The following is a 25738-nucleotide window of genomic DNA, read 5'->3' as shown; positions in this document are numbered from 1 at the left end:
AAAAACGGAACTTTTTTTCAGTTTCCTTGTGTGGAACAAGATTAAATGACCCTTCGTCTCTTGTTGTTGTCTTTATGTGCTAACAATTTATTATTTCATGTTAGTTTCTCATGTCCTAAATTGACCTTTTACTTGTAATTTATTTAATTTTTCATTTTAATTCTGTATTCTGTATTTGTAAAATACAGTTTTTACAAGCATAAAAACTTCCAAATAAAATACAGTTTAGGACAGAGCAAATATCGTCCAAGTATAAAAATAAAATCATTGTAGAAAATAAGAAACTCAAAAAATAAAGTGCATAAAATAAATCAAAATATAAAGCATTAAATCAGTTTCACCTTTTATCTGGGGTCTAGTGGAATCAAAAAGCCACACAGAAGTAGGTCTTTCAGTTATCAGCTTTAACGCTACTACATTAAAAAATTATTTAAAAAATATCAGAAGTAATAAACTATAATTTAAAAAAAAGAGGTGTATCTTAACCACCCAGTCTAGTACAATGATCCGGCACTGATTTTAAGTCATTAGGTCACATAACCTGGAAGTTATTTCATTTTTAAAAATCAGTTTATGATCATAGTGTCTTACTTATGATATTGTATGTTATGAATTCTGAGTGAACATGAATGCTGATTCAGCATTCATACCATTAAAAAAATCAAAAGTACTTTTCAAGTATCATTAATAACTCTAGCTCTACAGTTTGAGGGTTTTTTTTTTATTTTGTAATCGTGTTGTTGGAAACTTCATGTTGACTGTTAAAGCCAGATGTTTAGAGTTTCATTGAAGGTTATGATACTGTGATGCCAGCTTAGGTACTACTTTTTGTTTGTTTTGTTTTGTTTTGTTTTGTTTTGTTTAATCTGTACCATTGATTCTCTTTGGCCAATAGTATTTCTGGATAAAAGAAAATGAAAATATCTAAGTACATAAATGTATGTATTTGCAGGTGTTTACATTATTTTTAATTTAAGATATAAAGCCTATATTATTAGTAATGTTATATTCTATAAATGGTGTTATTGTTTTATGTTTGTTATAGATGTAAAAATTATTCAGTAGTAAATTATAATAATAGATGAGTGAAATATACCTCTGATATTTATGAGACACAAGTATGTATGTGTTTATTGTATCACATGACATATTTGCATCACTAAAATCAGGAAAGGTTGTGTCATTCTTGTTCTCTGTAACAGACTTTGCCTACTGCATTGGCTGTTTTGGAAACACTTCTTTTTATTGGAGTTTAAACCTCATATTTTTTTAGATTAATTTTTTAAATGGCATTTTAGCTCAATAGCTTCCAGGCAATGTGACCAAATGACTAAAAATTAGTGCAGGATCATAGTACTAGACTGGGTGGTTGATAAACACCTCTTTTTTAATTTAAAATTCAAAAAAGTGAAACAAGAAGAATACAATAACCACTTCAGTGTCTGGCCTTTCACAATAAGAAGTACAGATTTTGTTGTATTAAGATGGTAAAAAGCATTAATGGCTTGAACAGTTTGGTGCTTGATTTAAAGGACGTGCAAAGCCTCGTTTACAACAGAGATAAGGAAGCATTGGTTTTGGAGATAGGTCAAATTAAAGACTATCCACTTGAGAATATTGTTAAAACTGCAAACTAAGTTGTATTCTAAATGTTGCAGAGGAGACAGTGGTCTCCATGCGCCATAGTATTAACGTAACCTTTCAGTATTTGGAGTCTATCAGAGTTCTACTGCTCGTGTCCTGAAGAACTTTCAGCAGTCAAGGTTTAAAGGTATGGGTACAGTAGGTGTGGGTCTATTTCCAGTGTGAGATTGAAATGATCATATATGGCATTTTCAGGACCTACAGTCTGAATCACAGAGGCACAAATAAAATTATTCTTTAATGCCACCTGGCTTGACCGCAGTCAGGCGAGACGCGGCACGGACTCGTGCTGCTCACGCTGTAAAAAGTGAAATTTAGCGCGTGTCAGCAGTATCTAACTATTTGAGACTTCAAAAAACTTATCTTACGGCGGCCATTAAAAGCAGGGAAGCACCCCACCGCTGCCAGCAATGTAACCGACTGTTTATGCTGTGTCCATATTTCTGAAACTGTAAAACAAGAAACACAAAGTTGAGCAGACGGCTTCATCTTATAACTATGCAACGTGGTCTTGGAGCACGTCAAATCCACCACTTCCGTTTCTGACCTTTCACAATAAGAGCCACAGATATGGGCTTCAAACTCGACCATTTCTCTGAGTGTGCGCATGCGCGAGTTCGAGTGCCACGGCACGTGACGTCACATCGAATGTTTGGCTCAACGGTCCTTGTGACGTCATCAAACGCTTTAATCAAATAATCCTTTGTGACGTCATTCAACCAGCCCTATAAATACTTCCCTGAAACCAAGGGACAGCTTTTTTGATCCAGAGAAGTTAAGTGAAGCCATTTTCTTAGAATTTCAAAGTATCATTCTGAAACCACTGTTTACTGATAGACACCTTGATAATTAAACCTTACTGGACACAGTTAACAATTAACAGACAGTTCCAATACCGCTGATTTAAAAAAACACAGCGAAGTTCAATACATCAAAAAACAATTAATATTAAGTTTCAAACAAGAAACGAAAATATGTCTGAAACAGACCAATCCCAATCCCAGACAGACAACATCCTGCTCATAATACCAGAGCATCTTCTGCCCATTGTGCACAAATATTTTGACAGAATCTCTGCAGCACAGTGGAGCTTGTTAGCTACAGGGACATGCGACTCAGACACACAGGCAACACTGGTTGATATGTTCACTGAAATTGTACAGACAATCTCTGCACAAGTTCTGAGACATATCCTGCCACTACTTCAGGAATGCATGTTCAGCCGTGCATCTGGTACAAGCAAAGTTTTAGCTCTCCCTGACCTGGAAGTCTCCATTGCCGAGAGTTTTGCTGATGCTCTTCACGTCCCACAGAAAAAATGTGAGAGTGCAGAAAAACTGACAGAACTGGTGAAGACTGAAATTTTGAAAAAGGTGACTTCTCTTGTGTCTGTGGCCACCAGGGAATCTCTTTTGCTAAAGGAGCCTGCCATTTTTGTCTCTAGCGCCACATTCGATATAAAGTCTCTTCATGACATGGTGGGTCATGCTATCACATGTCTGAAGACATTTTTAGGTGAATTGATCTCTGACTGCATGGGAATGTGCCGGCAGCTAGAAACCATAGGATATTTCCCATACGGGTGCCCAGAATCTGTAAAACAGGACACGGAAAGATATAAATCATCTCAGAGTGTAAAATCTAAGAACTCTCAATCTGAGAGAAATACCACAGAAATGGAAGGAAGACAGAGACCTGAATCATGTCACAGCATAAAATCTAAACTCTCTGGCACCTCAGTAACTGAAGCTGTGAATGACATCCTCACCAAATGGTCCAGCAATACAGTGGACATCAAAGCTACTCATGATGTAGCAGTTGAAACTGTCAATGATATAATTGATGCCCTTCATTATCCTGACTTTGGAGCTGTAGCTGAATGCAGTGAGACAAGTACCTCACCGAGCCCCCATTTAAATGTACAGAAAGTACTTAACAAGGTGAAAGACTTTTTTGCCACACCTGCCGCACCTAAAGAAGACACCACCAACATCAAGTTTTCCAAGTTTGTCAAAAAACAGTTTGAAAAAACAGTGGCAGAGTTGAAGAGCTTAATTATGACAAACAACTCCAATTTCCTTGTGAGCCTCAAACAGAGTTCAGAAGAGAAAATCTATGTTGAAAACCCTTTACCAGAATCCCCAAGTCCAGAATCCCCAAGTCAGACCAGCAAAAGATCTTCGAGCGAGGTAAAAACCATACTCGATGAATTAAACCCGACAAAGAAACATTCAACACATTACTCAAATATACCAAATTGCATCATGGCCAGTGACAAGATATGGAACTTTGCAAAGGAACTGACTGATAAATTGTATGATCATATGATACGTAGCAGGACATTTCACCGTCCCTCAGTCCCAGCTGGTAGAAGTCTCTCAGACTCTGTCATCTCTCAGCCCAGGTTGAGGGAACATGCCACTCTACACCACTTTTCTCCTGAAGTTCTGTACGCCATGACAGAGGATACAGTTGTAAAGTTCCTGCAACAGGTGTTTCTATGGATGGTAAACAACCCTTCATATGAAACAAGTCACAGTGATGAAGTGTCCAGCGTGCTAACAGACATTGAAAACATTATCGCAACAACCTTACAAGAAAAAAACATTGGGTCTGAGTCCCCTGAAGCCAGTGAGAACAAGACAACAGCACTCCCTCTTTCGAGTTATCCATCACCTAATGATGCCACACTGATTACAGTCAGTGATGATGAGAGTGATGGCTTGAATGTCAGGGTCCAGATTGATAGTCAGCTGTTGATCAGACCCAAGTGCGAGGAGGCTTCAGAAGTCAGATCTCCTGAGGTAACCACTGAGGTTAGACTGGCCCCTTCCCCCTCTCCCCAAGTGCCTCACCACAGTGAGGTGTCAAGCACTGAAAAGTCAGGTAAGAAACATTTATCCGTGCCATTTTATATCCCAACTCCTGCAACAGACGAGATAGTCAAGCCCGAATCCCTGACAGACAATATCATCCTCCCCCCAGAGGATTCTCGTGCCATAGTGAACAAATATTTTAACAGAATCTCTGCACCACAGTGGAGCTTGTTAGCTGCGGGGACATGCGATGTAGAAACAGAGGCAGTACTGGCTGATATGTTGATTGAAATCATGCAGACACACTCTGCAGGTGTCCTGAGAAATGTCCTACCAATGGCTCGTGAACGCATGTGCAGGAGTAATTCTCAGGCTGATGTGAGCGAAGCCTTGGAGAAGCTCAACATTCGACTAGGAGTCTCCTTCAGTGACAGCTTTGCTGATGCTCTTCATGTCCCACAGGAAAAATGTGAGAGTGCAGAAAAGCTGACAGAAATGGTGGAGAGGGAGATTTCTCAGAAGGTGACCTCTCTTGTGTCTGTTGCCACCAAGACTTCTGTTTTGCCAGAAGAGCCTGCTGTGTTTGTTTCTAACTCCATGTCCAGCTCAACAGCTCTTCATAGCATGGTGTTACAAGCTATCGCATGTCTAAAGAAGTATTTAAGTAAACTGTGTTGTCATTCAAAAAGCACAGACTTTGCAATAAAAAGCTCAAAGCCAGAAGAACCAGAGCAGAGTGAATCATGTCAGAACATAAACTCCAAGATCTCTGTCACCTCAGTGACAAAAGCTGTGAGTGACATTCTTACCAAATGGTCCACTGATACACCAGACCTCAAAACAGAGGCTAACAATGATACTATTCCTGTCAGCACCGGCCTGGATGCTGAGTTTCTAGCAAGTGAAATTGCCAATGATATAATTGATTACCTGCATTCTCCTGACTTAAAAGATGTCGCTGGATGCAGTGACAACAGCACTTCAACGGGGCCTCAGTTTAATCTAGGAAAAACAGTGAGCAAGGTGAAGGACTTTTTTACTTCACAAGCCGGACATGAAGAAGACACCACCCATAGCAATCAAATATTTAACAAACCCAGCTTTTTTGAATTTCTCAAAAAACAGCTTGAAAAAACATTGGGAGAGCTGAAGAGCGCATTTATGAAAGAAGACGCCGCCTACATTGTGAGTCTCGAACCAGCTTCAGAGAAGGATGGCTGTGCTGAAGCCATTTCAACAGGAGCTATTCCAAAATCCTCAAGGTCCAAATCTGATTGCAGTCATACCAGGGAAAGAACGATGCATGTATTAAAGAAGTCTTCTACAGTAGATTTTGAGACCATTAAAAATGACGTTGAAACGTTATTTAATAAATTAAACCTGACAGGGACACCTGCAACACACATGCAAAAAAGGCTGCACAACATCATGTCCAGTGACGAGATCAGGAAGTTTTCAAAGGAACTGACTGATAAAATGTATGATAATTTGATGGATACCAAGACATATGAGCGTCCCATATTTCAAGTAAGAAAATGTCTCTCAGACACCGTTATCTCTCAGCGCAGGAGGGGCACCACCACTCAGTTCCGCCATTCTCCTGAAGTTCTGTATGTCATGACTGAGGACGCAATAAGAAAGTTCTTGCAACACGTGTTTCTCTGGATGGAGAACGAGCCATCACATAAGACACGTGAGCAAGTGTCTGGTGCAGTAACCGACATCAACCACCTAATCACAACCCTACAAGAAGAAATTAACATCAGCAGGCAGCAGTCCCCTGAGGCCAGCAACAGCCAGACAACAGCACACTCTCACTCAAGTCAATTACCAGCTAATCCAGCTAATCATGCTGCACTGAAAGAAGACCTAAAACCAGAGTTTCTTGAAGCCAGGGACATACAGATGGCATCCCCTGTAGCAGAGAGGACAATGAACAGCATCATCTTGTCTTTGCTTTACAAGGTCTTCATTAAAGGCACTAGGGATATGCCACATCGTACATGGCGTTACAATAAGTTTGAGTCGGTCGTCAATCGTCTGCGAGACAAGGCGCTGGATGAGATCGACGTCGATGAGGTTACAGCAGGAATAATCACTGAGAGGATGAAAAAAATCAACAGAGCCATAATGAAAGACCTTACCAAGGAGTTTGGCCCCCCAAGACGCCTCCTGAAGGTTGCAATATCATCATCAAGATATCCATCTTTTGATGAAGCTGTTGTGAAATCTCTCAAAATCCATCTTAGTGACCTCACCAATACACCCCCAAAGAGGTCCGCAGTTGGCAGGTTTTTCTCAGCAGTGGGAAAAGCCATCACCAAGCCTTTCAGGTGCTGCATCTCAGACAGCTCGACTGAATAACCATGCCCCCACCTATAACTAACCCCCACTTCTTTTAACATCTGGAATCTCACAGTGGGCATTTTGATTTCAAAGTGGATGTGTTCCATTTAGGTATGTAGGTAAGCCACAGCTAAATCGAACACAAGCACACTTGAGTTTGAAAAGTCAGATTGTCCACTGTGTAGTTAGGGCTGGATTCTCAGCCTTAATCATTGCTGTATGGAGTCTCTATGCTGTCCCTTTTCTCCGGGTGCTCCGGTTTTTGCCACATTTCAATATTTGAAATGGAGAAAAAAAACAACCCCTAAACAAACAAACAAACAAACAAACACTGTGAGAGACGTCCAGAGGCGCACAGCAGATCAGTGTTTTAACACTGTGGCCTCACAGCAATAGTTAGGGCTGGATTCTCAGCCTTAATCATTGCTGTATGGAGTCTCTATACTGTCCCTTTTCTCCGGGTGCTCCGGTTTTTGCCACATTTCAATATTTGAAATGGAAAAAAAAACAACCCCTAAACAAACAAACAAACAAACACTGTGAGAGACATCCAGAGCCGCACGGCAGCTCAGTATTTTAACACTGTGGCCTCACAGCAATAGTTAGGGCTGGATTCTCAGCCTTAATCATTGCTGTATGGAGTCTCTATACTGTCCTTGTTACCTTGGTTTTTCTCCGGGTGCTCCGGTTTTTGCCACATTTCAATATTTGAAATGGAAAAAAAAACAACCCCTAAACAAACAAACAAACAAACAAACAAACAAACACTGTGAGAGACGTCCAGAGGCGCACGGCAGATCAGTGTTTTAACACTGTGGCCTCACAGCAATAGTTAGGGCTGGATTCTCAGCCTTAATCATTGCTGTATGGAGTCTCTATACTGTCCCTTTTCTCCGGGTGCTCCGGTTTTTGCCACATTTCAATATTTGAAATGGAAAAAAAAACAACCCCTAAACAAACAAACAAATAAACACTGTGAGAGACATCCAGAGGCGCACGGCAGCTCAGTATTTTAACACTGTGGCCTCACAGCAATAGTTAGGGCTGGATTCTCAGCCTTAACCATTGCTGTATGGAGTCTCTATACTGTCCTTGTTACCTTGGTTTTTCTCCGGGTGCTCCGGTTTTTGCCACATTTCAATATTTGAAATGGAAAAAACAACAACCCCTAAACAAACAAACAAACAAACAAACAAACAAACAAACAAACAAAGCAATAAATAAATAAATGAAAAATAAAATAAAAAAACATCTAAGTCTCATTTTAGTCATGTTATAAGTACTCAACTTGATTCTAAAAAAAATCTTGCATGTGTTCATTAAGTGTGTGTTTCATTTTCAGCTCAATACAACAAAATGAGCTTCACAGTAGTTAATGTAAATTTTGTCTGATTGAATTAACAAGAAAACCTTAAGTGCATTTGCCACTGCTAAAAATTTCAAACACTGAACTGCAGGGGAAAAATCTTTGCTGAAGTTTTTTGAGTTACAAGTTCACATTAAAAACACAACAGCATTTACTTCTATCACATAGACAACTGTATGGTGTGTTAATGCATAAGAATAACATTTTTAGTCAGACAACAAGACAGAAAATTACTCTAAGTGTATCATTTAAAAATATGTCAGATTTCAAAGCCTTCATCATGAGGCACCACACATGCTCAAACCATTTCATGGGGAGCTCAGGTTATTTCTTGTAGAATTCTTGTTGTCATTCTGTTCTAATGTGTAGGAGAATAGGGCTACATGTGATGTACGGTACACAATGAGTTTCTTTTTTTTTTCCCAAACATTTTTTATTAAACTTTTTTTGCAAAGCATGGGACAGTATAAAATATAGCACTAGTAATAGTGCAGAAATACAGACATTTAAACCTGACAAAGATACATAAAATAAAATAAAATAGATAAATAAATTGAAAAATAAAAAAAATGAAATATGAAATGAAGAACAAGTGTTCAGGAAGTCTGATCCTTTTCCCAGCAAGTCTTGCCCTCATCCTACTGGCCAATAGTATTTCTGGATAAAAGAAAATGAAAATATCTAAGTACATAAATGTATGTATTTGCAGGTGTTTACATTATTTTTAATTTAAGATATAAAGCCTATATTGTTAGTAATATATTATATAAATATTGCTATTGTTTTATGTTTGTTATAGATGTAAAAATTATTCAGTAGTAAATTATAATAATAGATGAGTGAAATATACCTGATATTTATGAGACACAAGTATGTATGTGTTTATTGTATCACATGACATATTTGCATTACTAAAATCAGGAAAGGTTGCGTCATTCTTGTTCTCTGTAAGGGACTTTGCCTACTGCATTGGCTGTTTCAGAAACACTTCTTTTTATTGGAGTTTAAACCTCATATTTTTTTAGATTAATTTTTTAAATGGCATTTTAGCTCAATAGCTTCCAGGTCATGTGACCAAAATGACTCAAAATCAGTGCAGGGTACCACAATGGCTGTTTGGCTCCTCTTTTTATTCCATTTTAAGATTTATCTTATTTTTTAAATTATTTTTTAATGTAAATATTAGCATTTTAGCTCAATAGCTTCCAGGTAATGTGACCTTATGACTCAAAATCAATGCATGGTCATAGTAATTTATTATAGTTTATTACTCCTGATATATATGTATATGTATATAGCCTCTAGGTCATGTGACATAATGATTCAAAACCAGTGCAGGTTCACACTGACGCATCTCTTTTTATTGGCTTTCAATAACCTACATTTTATTTTGAAAAGCGGAAGTACTTGAAATGTTGAAGCAGCTGGCTTGACCGCAGTTTTATTTTGAAGGAATCGTGTCGGAAGTGTCTGTGTTGTTGTAGCTGTACCTGACAGAGGGGTAGAAAACTGAGTAACGTTAAAAAGTCTCAGTCGACAGTGGCATGTGTTTGCTTGAATAGTCGTTATCAAGTAAACAACATGAAGAAGAGGTTTAACATCAACCTGGACGACTCTGCTTTCACTAAAGAAAGAACACCGGTCGGTATATTAGCTGAATTAACACTGTCGCTCTACGGCGGCTATGCTAGCAGGCTAGCTAGCTGCCCAGCTGTGAACTACCGTTACTGTTTTCAAAGTCACTTTATTTAAAATATATTTCCAACCGAACAACACATAGGTTTGGTCAGAATAGCTTGTTAAAATGCGTTTTTTACATGATCTATATCATAAGTATTCAATGTGATTGTATTTCAGCTAAAGCCGCAGTTTCAGCCATCCAAAGGCGGACAAAACGCCTCAACATCATCTTATGCAAAGCCTGCTCCTGAGCGCATCGCCCAGCCCTTATCCTATGCAGAATTCATCGTCCAGAGTAAAAACAATGTGGATGCTCCTCCTCAGAGAGAGGGTCCCTCCAAACCGCTCAGGACTGAAGGTGCTGGAGTTACCAACCTGAAGCAAAGTGAGCCAGCTTCGGTGTCGTCTGGTCCAGCAGGAGTTGTAACAGTTCAGGACTGTGCTAAAAGGACAGAAGGTGGATCTGAAGGGGTTAAGAAGAGTGAGGAGACACAGGTGACTGGCACGGACCGAAAAGACGGGAACTGTCAAAGGTCAGATCCAGGCCTCAGCCTGGGTCCAAAGCCAGTGGGGTCTGGGAGCAGCATTATAGTCAGTCCTCGGCAGGTATGCATCAAAACGGGGCTGAAACTAACGAATATTTTCGTTGTCGATTAATATGTTGACTATTTTCTCAACTGATTGGTTAATTGTTGAGTCTATAAAATGCAGTGGTTGACAAAGTACTCAACCCCAGTACTTGAGTCAAAGTATAGATTCTCCTGGTCAAATATTACTCAAGTCACAATTTTACTTGAGTTAAAGTATTAGAGTTCTTGCTTTTAAAAATACAGAAGTATTCAAAAGTACAAATTACAAAGTACATTTTCTAATATCAATACATGCTGCACTGATTTGCTTGTAGAACCACTCTGCTACACAAAGCCTATAGAAACACCTATGAAAACTTCAGCATAGAAATGCAATCAAAAACAAAAAGGACAACTGTTGTCATTTTCTGATGTAACTGTATTAAAATCACATCAGAAAATTAGATTGAAGCCGACTGTAAGGAGTTCTCCAAGTCTGTTAAATAACTGAGATTTCTTTCTGGCTTCAGAGCAGTATATACATGAATTATGAGGTATTTTTCACCCTGATAAAAACAATCCAACTTTAAAAGCTACCTTTTGCCAATTGCATTTTAGAATAGAAAAAACAGCCACAGCTGACTTCAAAGCTGTGCTTAGTTGAAAAGTATCAATAGCCTTCCTAGAATTGTTGTGGAGTCACAAGTTCAATATTTGTCTCTGAGATGTAGTGGAGTGAAAATCATAAGTTTCCAAAAAAAACAAATACTCAAGTAAAGTACAGATACTCAAAAAATGTACTTAAGTACGGTACTCGAGTAAATGTACATAATTAGTGTCCACCACTGATAAAATGTCAGAAAATATTGGGGGAAAAATCAGTTCATAGATAAAGAAAATGTACACATTTAAAGGGCTAGTTCAGTCAAAAATGGTTTAGTTTTAGTTCCCAAAACACTGCTGGAGTTTCACAGGCATATAACGTTGCAGAATCCTCCAAACAGTGTAAGTGAATGATGACCAGTTTTCAAACAAAAAATCCCTTAAAAGACCTCCATACTGCATGCAATCCAAGGGGTAGTTGTTCTTTTACGTTTAAAAGTTGGTCACCATTCACTTGCATTGTTCGTGAGATTCTGTAACACTATTTTCCTGTGAAACTGAATTTTAATTTTTGGGTGAACTATCCCTTTAAGAAGCTGGAATCAAAGATTATTCTTCCTTAAAATTACTGAGAACTGTCACAAAAATAGTTTGTGATTCATTTAATAATTGATTAGTAATCAGTTAAGCATTGCAGTTTTATATCAAACTGTACATGGCTCTTGACTTAATAGACAATAGTAGGTGTAGATTTGTGCAGGAAATCGCCAACACTCTCCATTCTGAGTCGACACATTTTATTACCTCTCTCAAGTCACTTTACATGGTAAATTAGTTTGCTGGCGCCACTCTCCATAAAGGCATCAGGCCTATAGTTGTTTCTTTAGAGCCTGGTTTTGCACATGTGATATGATTCATGATTAGTGGAAATGATCATTTGTGCATCACGATTTTCATTTTCACTGAAAAGACCTGTTGAAATCAAAATTTGTTGGTGTCTGTACCAAATAGACATGTTTTCTTATATTTGGAAAACAAGTTTTGTAGGCTGGGACATCTCTGTGGGACATCTCTGTGGGACATCTCTGTAGGACTTCATTGTAATGCTGTTTTGTCACACATTTCTCCTTTATCAAAAAATTGCAGCTTCTGCCATTTGGATATTGCTCTTGGCCATGTTGCGATTTTGATAAGATTTCGATTAACTGTGCAACCCTGACATATACTGTGTATTTTTCTCCAATTCAGAGGGGAAATCCCATTCTGAAGTATGTGAGGAGTGTGCCGTGGGAGTTTGGAGATGTTGTACCCGACTATGTCCTGGGCCAGACAACTTGTGCTCTCTTCCTCAGGTGAGTTTTTGTGCCTCTGTGTGTATATATATGTGGGATAAAGAAGAGGAGCAAATTATGTCACATTATTGTCAGACACAATTTCATTTGATAAACACTGATTTTAAGTAAAAAGTAATATTTGATCGGCCACAATGGTTATGTACTTTTGTCACATTTTTTTCGCTTGTGTATTTTATTTTGCTGTGATGGCGGTTGTTTGGACCTGGCATTAAGTCTGAGGTATCACAATCTCAATCCAAACTACATCCACGACCGTCTCAAGCTGCTTGGACAGACGTTCACCCTGCGAGTGTTACTGGTACAAGTAGATGTGGTGAGTAAAAAGATGACTGTGATATTGTCAAGTTTGTTAATTCAGTCAACATAGTGTGAGTCACAGCTGAAAGTGGAATGTTTTGCAAATGGTTTTGGGTTTTTTTTGTAATTCCTGGAAGGTTATATTCTGGTTGTTGATACTGTTTTGCAGTTTTCTGTTTGCATTATATTTCCCCCATTTAGCTATTGAACACACTCGATTATATATGCAGATATTTCACAACATGATTTAATTATAAATTAAAAATATCAGAGTGACATGGTGGACCAGCACACATTTATTTAGCTGACACTTCATCCAGAGAAACTTAAAATAAGTGCATTCCACTGTGTGTGTGCATGCATGTATTTGCATGTGTTAATGGATATTATTGCATTTGAAAAACCAATATTTAATGATGAAGTCCCTGGACACATCTGTTTAGCTGTTAATACGAGAAGCAAAAATATAGGCTTTTAAGGACTAGTGTGTATAATTTAGTGGCATATAGGTGAGGTGAGCTTGCAGATTTTACACAACTGGTCTCACTCTCTCCTTACAAAGATGTAGGAGAAACTATGGTGGCCACAAAACGTGTGAAAAATGCGAGAGGCCAAATCTAGAGCCAGTGTAACTTTCCGTTCTGGGCAAGTATTGAAACATGGCGGTGTAACATGCCAGTCTCAATGGAAGAGGACCTGTGCCCTTTGTAGATATAAACAGCTAATTCTAAGGTGACGAAAACACAACAGTTTTCATTTTCAGGTGATTATACACTATTGATAACTTACTTATGAATATTATATTCTATTTCTGCCATTCTGAAAATAGATCCCCGTTAATATTACACACTGGACCTTGAAAGCAAATTAAGAAGAAAAAGAGAGACACAAAATACCTCTACATTTTTGTACGCTGGCTAGTTGACTGTAACAGCTCTGAAGTAGATGATGTCCTTTTCTATTACAAAGGGTTGACAAGGATTAAAACGTTTAGGAATGTTACATTTAACAAAGTAGAATGGCCTAGAGAAAACACTAAACTGTTACAGGGGAGCTGTAATGTAAGCTATCCATGCAGAACATTTAATTTGTCAAGGGTATCTTGCCTCATTTGAATTAGTTTCACCAACGGTGGGGTAATTGACGGCTGAAGTGTGCAGCTGGAGGCAATTTTGTTGGAAATTTAAATGCCAGAATTGACAAATACCAGATACTGTACGAAAAAGACTCAGATCTAAAAAACTAAAAAAAAACAAAAAAAAAACAGGACATCTTTATGTGCAACAAATGTATAGCCCCAAGTTCCATTCATGAATTATGAATTAATGTAGTTTTTCTCCCTGACATTGGTTTTTCATCACAGAAAGATCCTCATCATGCATTGAAGGAGCTGGCTCGCATCTGCATCATGGCTGACTGCACTCTCATCTTGGCTTGGAGGTAAGACCTGCTACAGACTGCCAAGAAAGCAGTTTGTCACAGGACACAGACATAAAAAAAAAGAGTGCTCTCAAAATCAGTTTTCAGTCTTTACTTCCTCGATCCTGGCCTTGCCACCTAAAAACTGCATAATCAGAATATAAAGTCTGGTATTTCAGTTTTTTGAACGAGTTAGCTTTTCTTTCTTAAACATGGCTAATATTTTCTTTGTTGATTTGTCAGTCCAGAGGAGGCAGGACGTTACCTGGAAACATATAAATCATATGAGAAGAAACCAGCCGACGCACTGAAGGAGCAAGTTGAAAAAGACTATCTGTCAAAGGTGTGTGGATTCATCCCTTACTATATCAAGATTTCTGTCCTTTTTATCTTGATAATGATGGCATTTTAAAATATGAAAGTCATTTTCATGTGACTGACTTAATATGATGCCGATAGATTGCAGGGTTCCTGCATCCAGTATGGAAAAGTGTGGGATTTGATTTGAGTAATTTCCAGAATAAAAATATAAAATGCAGAACTTTCCAAAAAGAACTGATCACCTAAGCAGAGTATTTGTCTTGGTGTTTGGAGCAGGCAGCCAGCACAGCCAAAATGTTTTCTACTGTGTGAGAGAGTGTGGGTCAGAGCAAGCTTGATGTGGTTCTACAGAGAGACGCCTCCACGCCTGTACATCACAGCCTGCAACACAGCTCTGCCCCAACTGCCTTATAAATGCACCGAATCCAGACATCGACGACCAAGTTAGTTTAAAAGAATATGCAGAAGTATCTTCTGAATTATACATAGAACCACAAATAACCACAATTTATGAGTTATGCAGCGATGTCATTATCGGAGAAGTAAGCAGACGGATCTTTCCTGCTCAAGGAAAACTACACCTTTCTGGCTGCCATCATCATAGTTTCCGTGGAGTCAGTGAATAAACAAAGCTGCACATATACTGCGAAAATTTAATTATTTAACTTTATTCCACTTATTTTTGGTTCCTATTCATAAACAAGCCAAAAAAATATGTGTGTGGGGGGTAGAAAAGAATCCCATATGATTTATTCAGTGTGTTATGGGAAAGTATTGGTAGCACAAGTTAGTTCACTTCCTCTTTGTGCAGAAATGTTTGACAGTTGCACGTTGTTCAGCTTTTTACATAGGAGTGTGGACTGAATGGCCATAATGGGTAATGTTACATTTATTTGGTCTTGTTGATGTTGTTTTTGCCTTGTTACATCTTTGATATTGTTTTTGTCTTGTTACCCCTTTTACGTCATTTTCATCTTGTTATGCTGTTTCATCTTATGCAGTGTTGTCTCATCCATTTAGATGGAAGTCGGTCTTGATGTCAGGATGGAGGCATAAATAAATAAATAATACTAATAATCAATAACTCCCCTCAAAGGCATTAAAACTAAAGTAGTGAGCCTGTTATTAAAATGTAAGGAGTAGAAAATAACAGATATTAGTGTTAAAATGTAGGGCGTAAAAGCAAAAAGTTGTAAAAAAAAAAAAAAAAAAAAACTCAAGTAAAGTATATATACCTGAAAACTCTAGGGCTGGCTTGACAGTCCCAGTTATGAAGCCTGGTTGGCTGAGGATGTTAACAGTTGGATTTTAAAAACAATTCATTTACATAATAAACATCTCACTATTTTAACTTGGTTGTAAAGGATGGTATGCAATTTTGAAATGGAAAATGTGTAAGAACCCTGAGAATGTCAAAGAAAGAGTATATATATATAAGTCTTTCAACGCTCCAGTGCTGATTGTGATGTTTTGTTTTCAGGTTACAGATTGTCTGACCACTGTGAAGTCTATAAACAAGACGGATGCCATTACCTTGGTGTCCACTTTCTCTGTGAGTACCACTACACTGAAAATTCATCCTCAGATTGATGCTGTACTATAATAAGTTTATATGCACAGGCTGATTTGATGGTGTCCTCTGAATTAATCTTTTTAGTCGACTACTAGGGAATGATTTTTGTGCTTTTTTTTTTTTTATAGTCTGTAAAAGGAATTATCAGTGCCTCTAAGGAAGAACTGGTTCTCTGTCCAGGCCTTGGACCACAGAAAGTGAGTAAAAATACAATATGAGCAGTATGAATGCAGGCAGAAGATGGATTGTTTCTTAAATGACCATGTTGACACTTTGTGTTTGCAGGCAAGGCGACTATATGATGTGCTGCATAAGCCCTTCCTCAAGTCGAAGACAAACGACAGCTGACACCTCATGATTGTGTGACATATTTTGGAATAGAACTTTATAAAGGTGGTCATCATGTTGAATTAGGTGCAAACACATAAACACACTTCATAGGGCTGAATTAAATACTATGCTCTAAATTAAATGGGATAAAGAAAGAAATGTGTAAAATGTGACTGTTCTGAGACTGAGAATCAAGAAGGGGTGTTTAGAGGTTGTGAACTCCTCAACTGTTAGAGTTCCACACTGACTCTATGCTTTACTGAGTTATGGTGTTATATCTTTTGTTCATTGTTGAATGTTTTTTGAGGAAAATAAATATTTTTATACTATAATCAACATTTGTCTGGCAGAACTTTTTCTTCTTTCCACCTCCAATTACTGATCTGCTGTATTGTACCTGATGCATATATATTTAAACGTGAAGAAGAAATTAGTGAGGTTACTCAAAGACAGGAGTAACGTGAAAGCATTATTCCTTTCTCCTGTATGTGCTAAATATCAGTGGATCTCATTGTTTAAAATACAGGAAATTTAAATGAGTTGAAGTAGCATGTGGTGCTGCCTTTAGGTTCTCCTCTGAGATACCACTTTTCTAACTTCAAAAGTCAGATTGTCACAATTGTACTTTTTGAGTGCTTTGAAACAAGCCATGAATTGGTAACACAGAGCACCATTGTCTGGATTGTCATAATAACAAATATGTCTTTAAGATTAAAAGAGCAGACTAACTTAAGAAGTTCAAAAAAGTTAGACCGTAGATCTAAAAATCTTCAGGATATTTCACAATCAAAAAATACATTATTTTTTACATTCTGATTACAGAGAGTACAGGAAACATCCATGTCTGTGAATGTATGCAAATGTATGTGAGATCTTAAAGTGTACATGTTTAGCTTTATTTGAGATACAGTCCTAATACTATAAATACATGGGTAAAAGCCAACTAACCCAATTATTGTTCACAATTTGAAACTTCCAAAAAACTTGGTTCTAGTTCTAGTTTTATTCTTCCTTTGAAAAGCTTGGCAGATATGATTATTGTAACAGTTTTCATAATTTTTTTTAGACTGCCTTTATTCTTAACAAAGCAATATAACAAAGTACAAATGTGGACTTTACCAAGAATAATCAGAGGCTCAATTATATAGTTCATATCACTAGCTGAACAGCACCACATCAAATGCATTAATACCCATTTTTATATTTATGATGTTTTGCATATTTTTCAAAAATGAATTTGAATGGTCGCACTGAAAAAACAAATGAAATATTGTTTCTCCACTTGAATAGCAAAAAACACATGTATAGTCGATATTTAGCTTAAATCTTTCCAATACTTACTTAATAGGGTAAATTCAATGTAAAATCTTGAATGATACTTCTTTCAGTGTATTATTAATGAAATATGTAGTTAGAATACACCAAGTATCGCTGTAAATCTACACTTTTATCCGTTGGTTTAGATATTTCCGACAGCACGTGAAGGCGCGGTAACTTAATTTGACGTCAAAACAGGAAGTGTTCGTGACATCTTACGCTCCGGCAGTTGACGTGTTGTAATGGTGTTTTTACCGCTAATTTTACGGCAGCACACAGTTTTTTCTAAACTTATACAGACGCTGTATTATCGCGTGAGAAGGTTTGATTTGTGTCTTGCAGGAAACTAAACAGCAGACGAGTGGAAAAAAGCCGCCGTCAGACATGCAGACAGAGAAAGAGGATGAGGATGAAGCCTCTCCTGAAGAGTATGTTGCCCTGTCTAATTTCACTGGAAGTGGCAGCGACCAGGTTAGAGACCCACACAGACGTCTGGCGGCGGAATAACCGCATACTTTCATACAGGATTTTAGGACAGCAGCGTCTTATTTCTTTAAGAGGCAGAGAGGTTATACAATCACAGCTGTTTATTTTGATTTGTTTACATGTTTCATGCTAGTTTAACGTCAATAACCGCACATTCGATGTGTTTACATTAAAAAAGAAGACAAAAAATGCTTAAACCAAACATCACCAAATGTGTTTCCCCCTTTAACCAAAGCTTTTACTCTGAAACATATAGACGTGACATACTTAATACATACTTGAATATTACATAATATGTGGAATATGCTTACAAAAATCAACTCTGTTATATTTCAGGTATTTATTTGATCGATCAAATTGATTAATCATTATCATCCCTATTTCTTACATGGCATGCTCATTGCTTTGTTTGTACTAGTTGTGTCGCTTTCATATTAATGCAGTATGCATGTTTTATTTGCTTACTTGAGGTCGTGCTCATTTAAACCTGCATTAAGAAAACTTATCATGAAAAAAAAAATGATCGGCATGATCAGTGCTGCAAAATCTGCCAAAGATTAGCTAGATCTCATTACTTGAGCATAGAGTGTGAAGAAATGCCTTTTTGGTTTCTGATTTCATATCTGCAATACACACAATGTGCAGTTAATTGTGTTTTTTTTTAATGTCAAAGCACTGCTCATTTAATATTTTCGTGTTTACATTAGGTTTTGGCCAATGGCTGTTGTTATTTTAATGTTTATGCAAAGAACAAGTGCATAGTGCTGCTCACTTTTACTTGTGGTTTTTCAACACAAAAATCTGATAATACTGATAACTGTTGTCATTTTGATCACGATAAGTGTGACATGAAAAATTTCATCCTGTTAGTTGTAACTGTGCTGTTTTTGTCACACAGCTCAGTTTCAGCAGCGGGGACAGACTGCTCGTACACGCCAAGCCTTCATCAGAGTGGTGGTGGGCAGAGCTACGTGAGGTCATAGGTTACGTCCCCGCCTGCTACCTCCGCCAGAGTGCTGCTGAGGAAGAGGAGGAGGAAGAAGAGGACACCTCCCTGGAGGACCCATGGCAAGATGAAGAATACTTTGGCAGTTATGGGACACTGGTTAGAAATCTAAGAGGATAAGAGTGTTTTGAATGTCACATCCTTATTATCTACAAATTGCACATGAAAACATGACATAAGACTTACTTACAGCCCTCAGGTCGAGCAGAAGTTCTTTTTTTTCTTTTTCACACTAATTCTTAGTTATGTAAAAAGAGAAATGTATTAGAAAGATATTAGATGTGTTTAAAATATTTCCACACAGAATACACATAACATAAGCATATGCACACTAGTACTGCAACTAGCGATTATTTTCATTGTTGATTGATCTGTCGATTATTTTCTTAATTAATCTATTAGTTGTTATAGCTATAAAATCTCAAAAGATGATGAAAAATGGCTGTCTGACAACTATTCACAGGCCCTCTGGCAGAGTACCACAGAGAACCACTGCAAAGTTATTTTATTCTTGCTATGTAATGCGGTTGCTATAAGTCACTGTGCTTTGGTGGTACGTTTAAAGACAATTTCAAAGAGCCTGCAGAAATTCTCTACATTAACAAGTAATGTTGAAAAATGAAAATCAAACCCAGAATAGATGCGTAAATTAAATGTTTGGTCGGTGCTTTGGACTGAATGAGAAGACAGCCGGTTGAGTTGAAAATTATTGGACTATTTCAAAATTTAATGCTTGTATAAATTTGTAATATTACTTATTTCACAGTGTCATCTTTATTTAATATATAACACTCCATAAAAGACCATTGAACGCTGTCAGTATCGTCTTGACTACAGTACGTGTCATGATATGCTATGTGTTGCACTTATATACTACTCTGCTTTTTTCTGTCATGCAGAGGCTTCACTTGGAGATGCTGTCAGATAAGAGCCGCACTGAGGCGTACCGGCAGGTTATTCTCAGCAACAGTGCTTTTCTGAGGAATAAGGTGGTGATGGACCTCGGCTGTGGGACCGGCATCATCAGTCTGTTCTGCGCTCAGCTGGCGCAGCCCTCAGTGGTAATAACAACGATATGTTACTCAAACATTAAGGCTCTTTAATGCGAACACACCGGTGCCAATCCCATTTGAGCGATTTCCATGTGTGAAGAGGAATTAAGCTGCATATCATTTCCCAAGTTAAATTTGAGCAAGTCATCTGTTGGCTTATTAAAATTTATTCATTGGTTTTGAGGCATGTATTAAAGGAGCAATCTGTGGCAATTTCACGTTCAAAAACTAGTACTGCAGTCCAAATAGTGAGTGGGAGCCGTAGATTGTATATTAAGTTGGTTGAAATCCTATTTAATATACAATCTGTGGTTGAAGTGAGTTGTGTCCTCCCGCCCCCTCCTCCCCAGACTCGAGGAAGCTCGGGCAGGCTGCAGGAACACTGCAGAAGCAAAAGATGTGAGCATCTGTCTAAACTGACAGTAACAAGTGACGATGAGTCCTACACTGTGAGTTGGTCAGCTGTTTATAACTGTAAGTTGTCTGTCAGTGTAAAGTTTGTCAACCTACAAACAAAACCCGCTGCTCTGAAAATACACAGTCTGGACTCCAGACTCCATTAAGAAAACAATAACAGTTATTCCAGCCCAGAAAAGAAATTTCAAAGAGGGACACTGCAGCTGTAGTGTTGATGTCAGACAAGCAGATATTTCAACTTAGCATGTTTCCTTCATCTCTGATGGCATAAATAAATAAATAAATATATTACAGATTTCTCCTTTAACTAGGGCTGTACTTTATGAATTCTTTGAGATGCTAATTGCCTGCTTCTCATGGGCAATAACTAGGGTGACTGGGTGTCCCAGTTTATGTGTTACTGCACAGCATTTTAATCCCGTGTCCCACATCCCACAGTTTGAGTGGGTCTAGTTTTCAAAATGGAAATCACTGCAGGACAGACATTTGCATGAAGTAACTCTCAAATATCATGAAAATGTGTATGAGAAATTTTATCTAAATGTTAAATACTGATCATAGTATGAGTAAATCACTCAAATTATTGCAAAACTCACAGGAAAAAATAGCCAGAAATGCTTATGGTAAGTCAAAATAACTGCTCATTTTATTAACAGATGTACTGCACATCAAACATCAGTGTACTTATACTCCCACCTGCTGGACAAAGAGTGTTGCCACATGGTTTAAACATCATGCTGTATTCAGTGTATGAGTTCATCTGTGGTGTTGTAGGTGTATGCTGTGGAGGCGAGCTCCATGGCAGAGTACACCAGACAGCTGGTGAAGCAGAACGGCTGCGAGGAGGTGGTAACGGTGCTGCAGGGACGAGCTGAGGAGATCGAGCTGCCTGAGCAGGTGGACGTCCTGGTGTCTGAGTGGATGGGCAACTGTCTGCTGGTAATGATGCCATTGCCAATACTCTTACTACTAATGCAAGTTATTGCGTATTATCACAGTTTTATTTGATCCCCTCACGCTCATCCACTCTCTGAATTTAGCACATCATGTTTCTGTCTCGCTGTCCTCTGGTCTAGTTTGAGTTCATGGTGGAGTCGGTTCTGCTGGCCAGGGACCGCTGGCTAAGGGAAGGAGGTGTGATGTGGCCCTCATCTGCGGCCCTCACACTGGTGCCGTGTCAGGCTGACAACTACTACGCAGAGAAAATGGCCTTCTGGGAGCGGCCCTATGGCCTGGACTTCACTCCTCTTCAGTAAGGGACATCAGTCAGCTTTTCTCAGTCAACATTGTCCTGTCACACTTATATTTCTTTGTTTACAAAACTGACAAGGTCACAATATACAGTGTGGAAACAAAGCAATGAACTGCTGTGGACAGGGTCAGCACAAAAGGTATTTTGGGTATTTAAAAAAGGTTAAAAAAGTGTAACTTATATTGAGAATATTTTCACTGCTTTACTTCACCATCAGACAGCCTTTTGTGGTGAGAAACTGCCATTATTAAAGTCAAATATCTTCCTCTCCAAACCAACCAAACTCCACAGGTGAAATCAGTAATTTAACCTCGTGGAACACGGGAGTTGCTGGTCTACTGCTCCTTTGACCTGTTAATTTGTTTGTCACTGTGTGACTTTGGTGTTTTAAAACAGTGGTTTAGATTCACAGAAGTCTGTCACAATAACACAAACAAACTAAGAGATCGACACAGAAATAGAGGGTAGCAACCCCTGTGTTCTGCAAGGTAAAACTACTGTTTTCACATGGAGTTTGGTTGGTTTGGAGAGAGCAATATTTGGCTTATACAACGTTTCCCATCAGAAAAGGCTGTCTGATGGCAAAGTAAAGCCGTCAAGATACTACAAGCATACACTTACTCTGATATTGCTTTTTTTTAAGTGGCTGATACTCCTGTCTGCTTCTTCAAATTGGGAGCGCTGGGGCCCTTCAAACCAGATATTATTATAGCCGATACTTAGCGGCTAACATACACCTATAACAAACTACAGCAATAAGGCTGTGATAGGCAATATTGTCAGATAATGTATCGGTCCAGATATTTAGCATGCATCCCTTATCTTTAATAGTTTAATTCTAAAGAATTATGATAACATATACATATAAAAGACAGGAGAACTGCATTAGTGATTTAGTTTATCCAATTCTAACATATATTACTTATTACTACTCATTTATTATCTAGTAATCTATATTTATACAGCCACTTGTGACCACTAGTAGCAGTTGTAACTAAATGCATGAACAAGTTCATAATTTAAACAGATTACCGAAATTTCGACTCTAACACAGAGTACATTATGTACTGTATTGTTAATATTACTAAGGCACACACACAAAGAAACATAATATTGTATATCTTATTCTTTTTCTTTGTCATGTGTGCTTAAATTATATTTGTCCTTCACCTTTTAAGTCTTAAAAGATTTTATTTCTGGTAGCAGAATAATGCTTCTTCTTTGCAGGCCCTTGGCACACCAAGAGTTTTTCACTAAACCCAAGTTCAGCCACCTGATTGAGCCTGACGACTGCCTCGCCGCTCCTTGCGATGTCATATGCCTGGACATGTACACTTTGCAAGTCAAAGACCTGGAGGTACTGGTTCGTATGAAACGGCTCCATCCCTTACACATTGAACAAGTTGGACTCAGTGACTAATAGAACTGCTCTGTTTCATTTCCCAGGAAATCAACGGTCAGTTTCATTTTTCTGTGGACAAGTCTGGTGTTTTCCATGGATTCACCGCCTGGTTCACTGTTCATTTCGAGAGCCTGGAGACAGGAGGCGCAACAGTGGAGCTAAACACTGGACCTAACTCTGAGTAAAACACACAAAAATCTTACTCATTCTGTTGTGCAGTTAGAAGGACAGTTTCCTCACTACCAGCAGTGCCAATAGACAATTCTAACAATCAAAATTAGTGAGTGGTGAAGAAACAAATACTTAATGACCAATGCAGTGCATCTCTAGTGTCTAAAAAAGTCAAAAACTGCAATGCATGACAATATTAAGTAGACCCTTTTCTCCTCAGGCCGACACACTGGAAGCAGACTCTGTTCATGTTAGACAGGCCGGTCAGTGTCTGTGCCGGAGACTCCATCAGCGGAACCATTGTCCTGCGCAGGAACCCTGTCTGGAGACGCCACATGACCGTCACCCTGCACTGGAACATTAACCGCAGCACAGAGGACACAGACAACTGCCAGGCAAACTTCACTTTATACTCTTTATCTGAACGATTCATTGACTATATTCATTCGGTGGTGGTAGATTATTTTATCGTCATTTATAGCATTAAGGTTGCATTTGTGACTCTCGTAAATGAGCCTTAGAGTCCAAATGCAACCTGGAAAGGGATAGTTCAGATTTTTTTGGTTCAGGGTTGTATGAGGTACTTAAAAAAATCAATACAAGTTTGAGTGCACACTATATTTAGAATACTTTCATTGCTTTACTTTGCCACCAGTCAGCCTTTTCTGATGGGAAACTGCTGTCACTGACACCAAATATCGTTCTCTCCAAACCAACCCAACTCCATAGGTGAAATCATTCATTTTACCTCACAGAGCACAGGAGTTTGCAGTCTGTCGCTGCCTCAGTTTGCTAGTTTGTTTGTCATATTCTGTGACTTTGGTGAATCCAAACTATCCTTGTTAAATCACACAAATAAACAGAACAGACTGAGACACTAAAATTAATGATTTCACATATGGAGTTTGGTTGGTTTGGACAGAGCAATATTTGGCATCTATGACAGCAGATTCCCATCAGAAAAGTCTATCTGGTGGCAAATTAAAGCAGTGACAGTAATCTAAATATAGGTTTCACTTAATCTGATATTGATTTGTTTTAAGTGGACCTTTTCTAAGTGGCTGAGAGAAAGTGAGGGCGTGCAAACACACCAACTATCACAAGGACGTCATACAAACCCCACTTCTAATAATCTCAAACCATCCCTAAGCTTGTAAATTGTGTCCTTATTGTTGTCCTCTTGTTTTTGTCTTTCCATCCATAGGTTGGGACAAAGACTTTCCCCATGTGGAGGTGACAGATTCTCCACCAGTGGTGAAGATCCAGAGAGAAACAGTTGAAAACATCTTCTGTTGAGTTTAGGGTCAGTGAGGTATCAGCTGCGAGCTGCTGCTGACCTGGAATGAAGTGCAACTGTCATGTTATGATGAGCGTGACAGTTGAAGGAGGCTCATCTGGCGGGACGTGTCGTCCAGTAGGGTTTAAGCCTGATAACTGCAAGCACAGGTGATGCAGCACAACATGAACCATGTCATAAGAGTCGATCAACAGATAAGAAGTTACATGCTAAGAATGAACTGTGAACATGACTGACTATGTTTACATGCACAAAATATTCAGTTTTTTGCCCTCATTCTGAAAAAGAAATACCCATGCTAGGGATTTATTAATACCAAAAACTCACAGTACAATAACGCCATGATAAAACATCAAGAATATGATACTTATTGCAGTATTAAAACTCAAAGAAAAATCACTTCTTGGAAAAAAAAGCTCTTTATTAAATCAATAATAACATTAAGATAAATCTGATGCGTTTGTATAAAATTGTTTTTTTTCTTTTAAAACCTTAATAAAGGTAGGAGCCATGACATAGGCATGTGCTAAAAAATTGTCATGATTTGTCTTTTGGCAATGAATACGTGAATTATGTATGAATAACTGCAAAATAAAAACTGCTGCAGTCACTAGCAGCCCTAGTCCTCCAAGTAGGTTTGTTTCTTCTATCAACCAGAAATGTGTGTTCTTCTTTTGTGCAGCATCCCTACCCCAACCTTGCAAACTGGTTGGTTTGTTTACAACGCAAAGAGCCGCCTGTAAATGGACAAGAGGATGTGTCAAAAACTGCGGCTTAAAACCCCACATGAGACAGATTCCACGTGTCCAAATAATTCTCCTAAAACCTCAATAATACCAGCATGTACCACAAGACCACAACGCCTAATTCAGACTATCTCAGCAGAGAATGCTGTTTATGTGGCCAGAAAATTGTCACATTCTGAATAATTGTGGGAAAATTAATGTGCATGTAAACATAGTCATCATAACTTTGACTTGAATGCTTATTGCATCAAGAGACTTTAAGAGAAAAGTGTT

The 25738-nt window shown here is 38.3% G+C and overlaps 2 protein-coding genes across 3 annotated transcripts; both read left to right on the top strand.

Moving 5' to 3' along the window:
- Positions 1 to 9661: 9661 nt before the first annotated feature.
- ercc1 (excision repair cross-complementation group 1) lies at positions 9662 to 16655 on the top strand. Of its 2 annotated transcripts, none has more exons than XR_014771326.1 (9): positions 9662 to 9813; positions 10030 to 10458; positions 12273 to 12376; positions 12593 to 12692; positions 14040 to 14116; positions 14339 to 14438; positions 14693 to 14859; positions 15897 to 15968; positions 16118 to 16185. XR_014771326.1 is itself a non-coding variant. In XM_084725305.1 (9 exons), exons 1-9 carry the CDS (start codon positions 9754 to 9756, stop codon positions 16335 to 16337), a joined length of 1074 nt encoding a protein of 357 aa, XP_084581431.1. In that variant the 5' UTR covers positions 9662 to 9753; the 3' UTR covers positions 16338 to 16655. The 2 variants fall into 2 exon arrangements, 1 of the variants encoding a protein (XP_084581431.1); XM_084725305.1 differs by lacking the exon at positions 14693 to 14859 and adding an exon at positions 16275 to 16655 and having other exon boundaries at positions 16118 to 16186.
- A 1199-nt stretch (positions 16656 to 17854) lies between these two features.
- On the top strand, positions 17855 to 25208 carry prmt2 (protein arginine methyltransferase 2). The gene is made up of 9 exons (XM_084724106.1): positions 17855 to 18107; positions 19021 to 19227; positions 20028 to 20189; positions 21372 to 21536; positions 21674 to 21849; positions 23077 to 23206; positions 23296 to 23432; positions 23643 to 23817; positions 24627 to 25208. The coding sequence occupies exons 1-9, from the start codon at positions 18021 to 18023 to the stop codon at positions 24657 to 24659; spliced, it is 1272 nt and encodes a 423-aa protein (XP_084580232.1). The 5' UTR covers positions 17855 to 18020; the 3' UTR covers positions 24660 to 25208.
- The last annotated feature ends 530 nt before the right edge of the window (positions 25209 to 25738 follow it).

Source organism: Lutjanus erythropterus, chromosome 8, assembly GCF_056507025.1.
Source record: "Lutjanus erythropterus isolate fLutEry1 chromosome 8, fLutEry1.hap2, whole genome shotgun sequence".
Classification (NCBI taxonomy): domain Eukaryota; kingdom Metazoa; phylum Chordata; class Actinopteri; order Lutjaniformes; family Lutjanidae; genus Lutjanus; species Lutjanus erythropterus.
The sequence above is the reverse complement of the archived record's forward strand: the minus strand, read 5'-3'. Positions and strand labels throughout refer to the sequence as shown.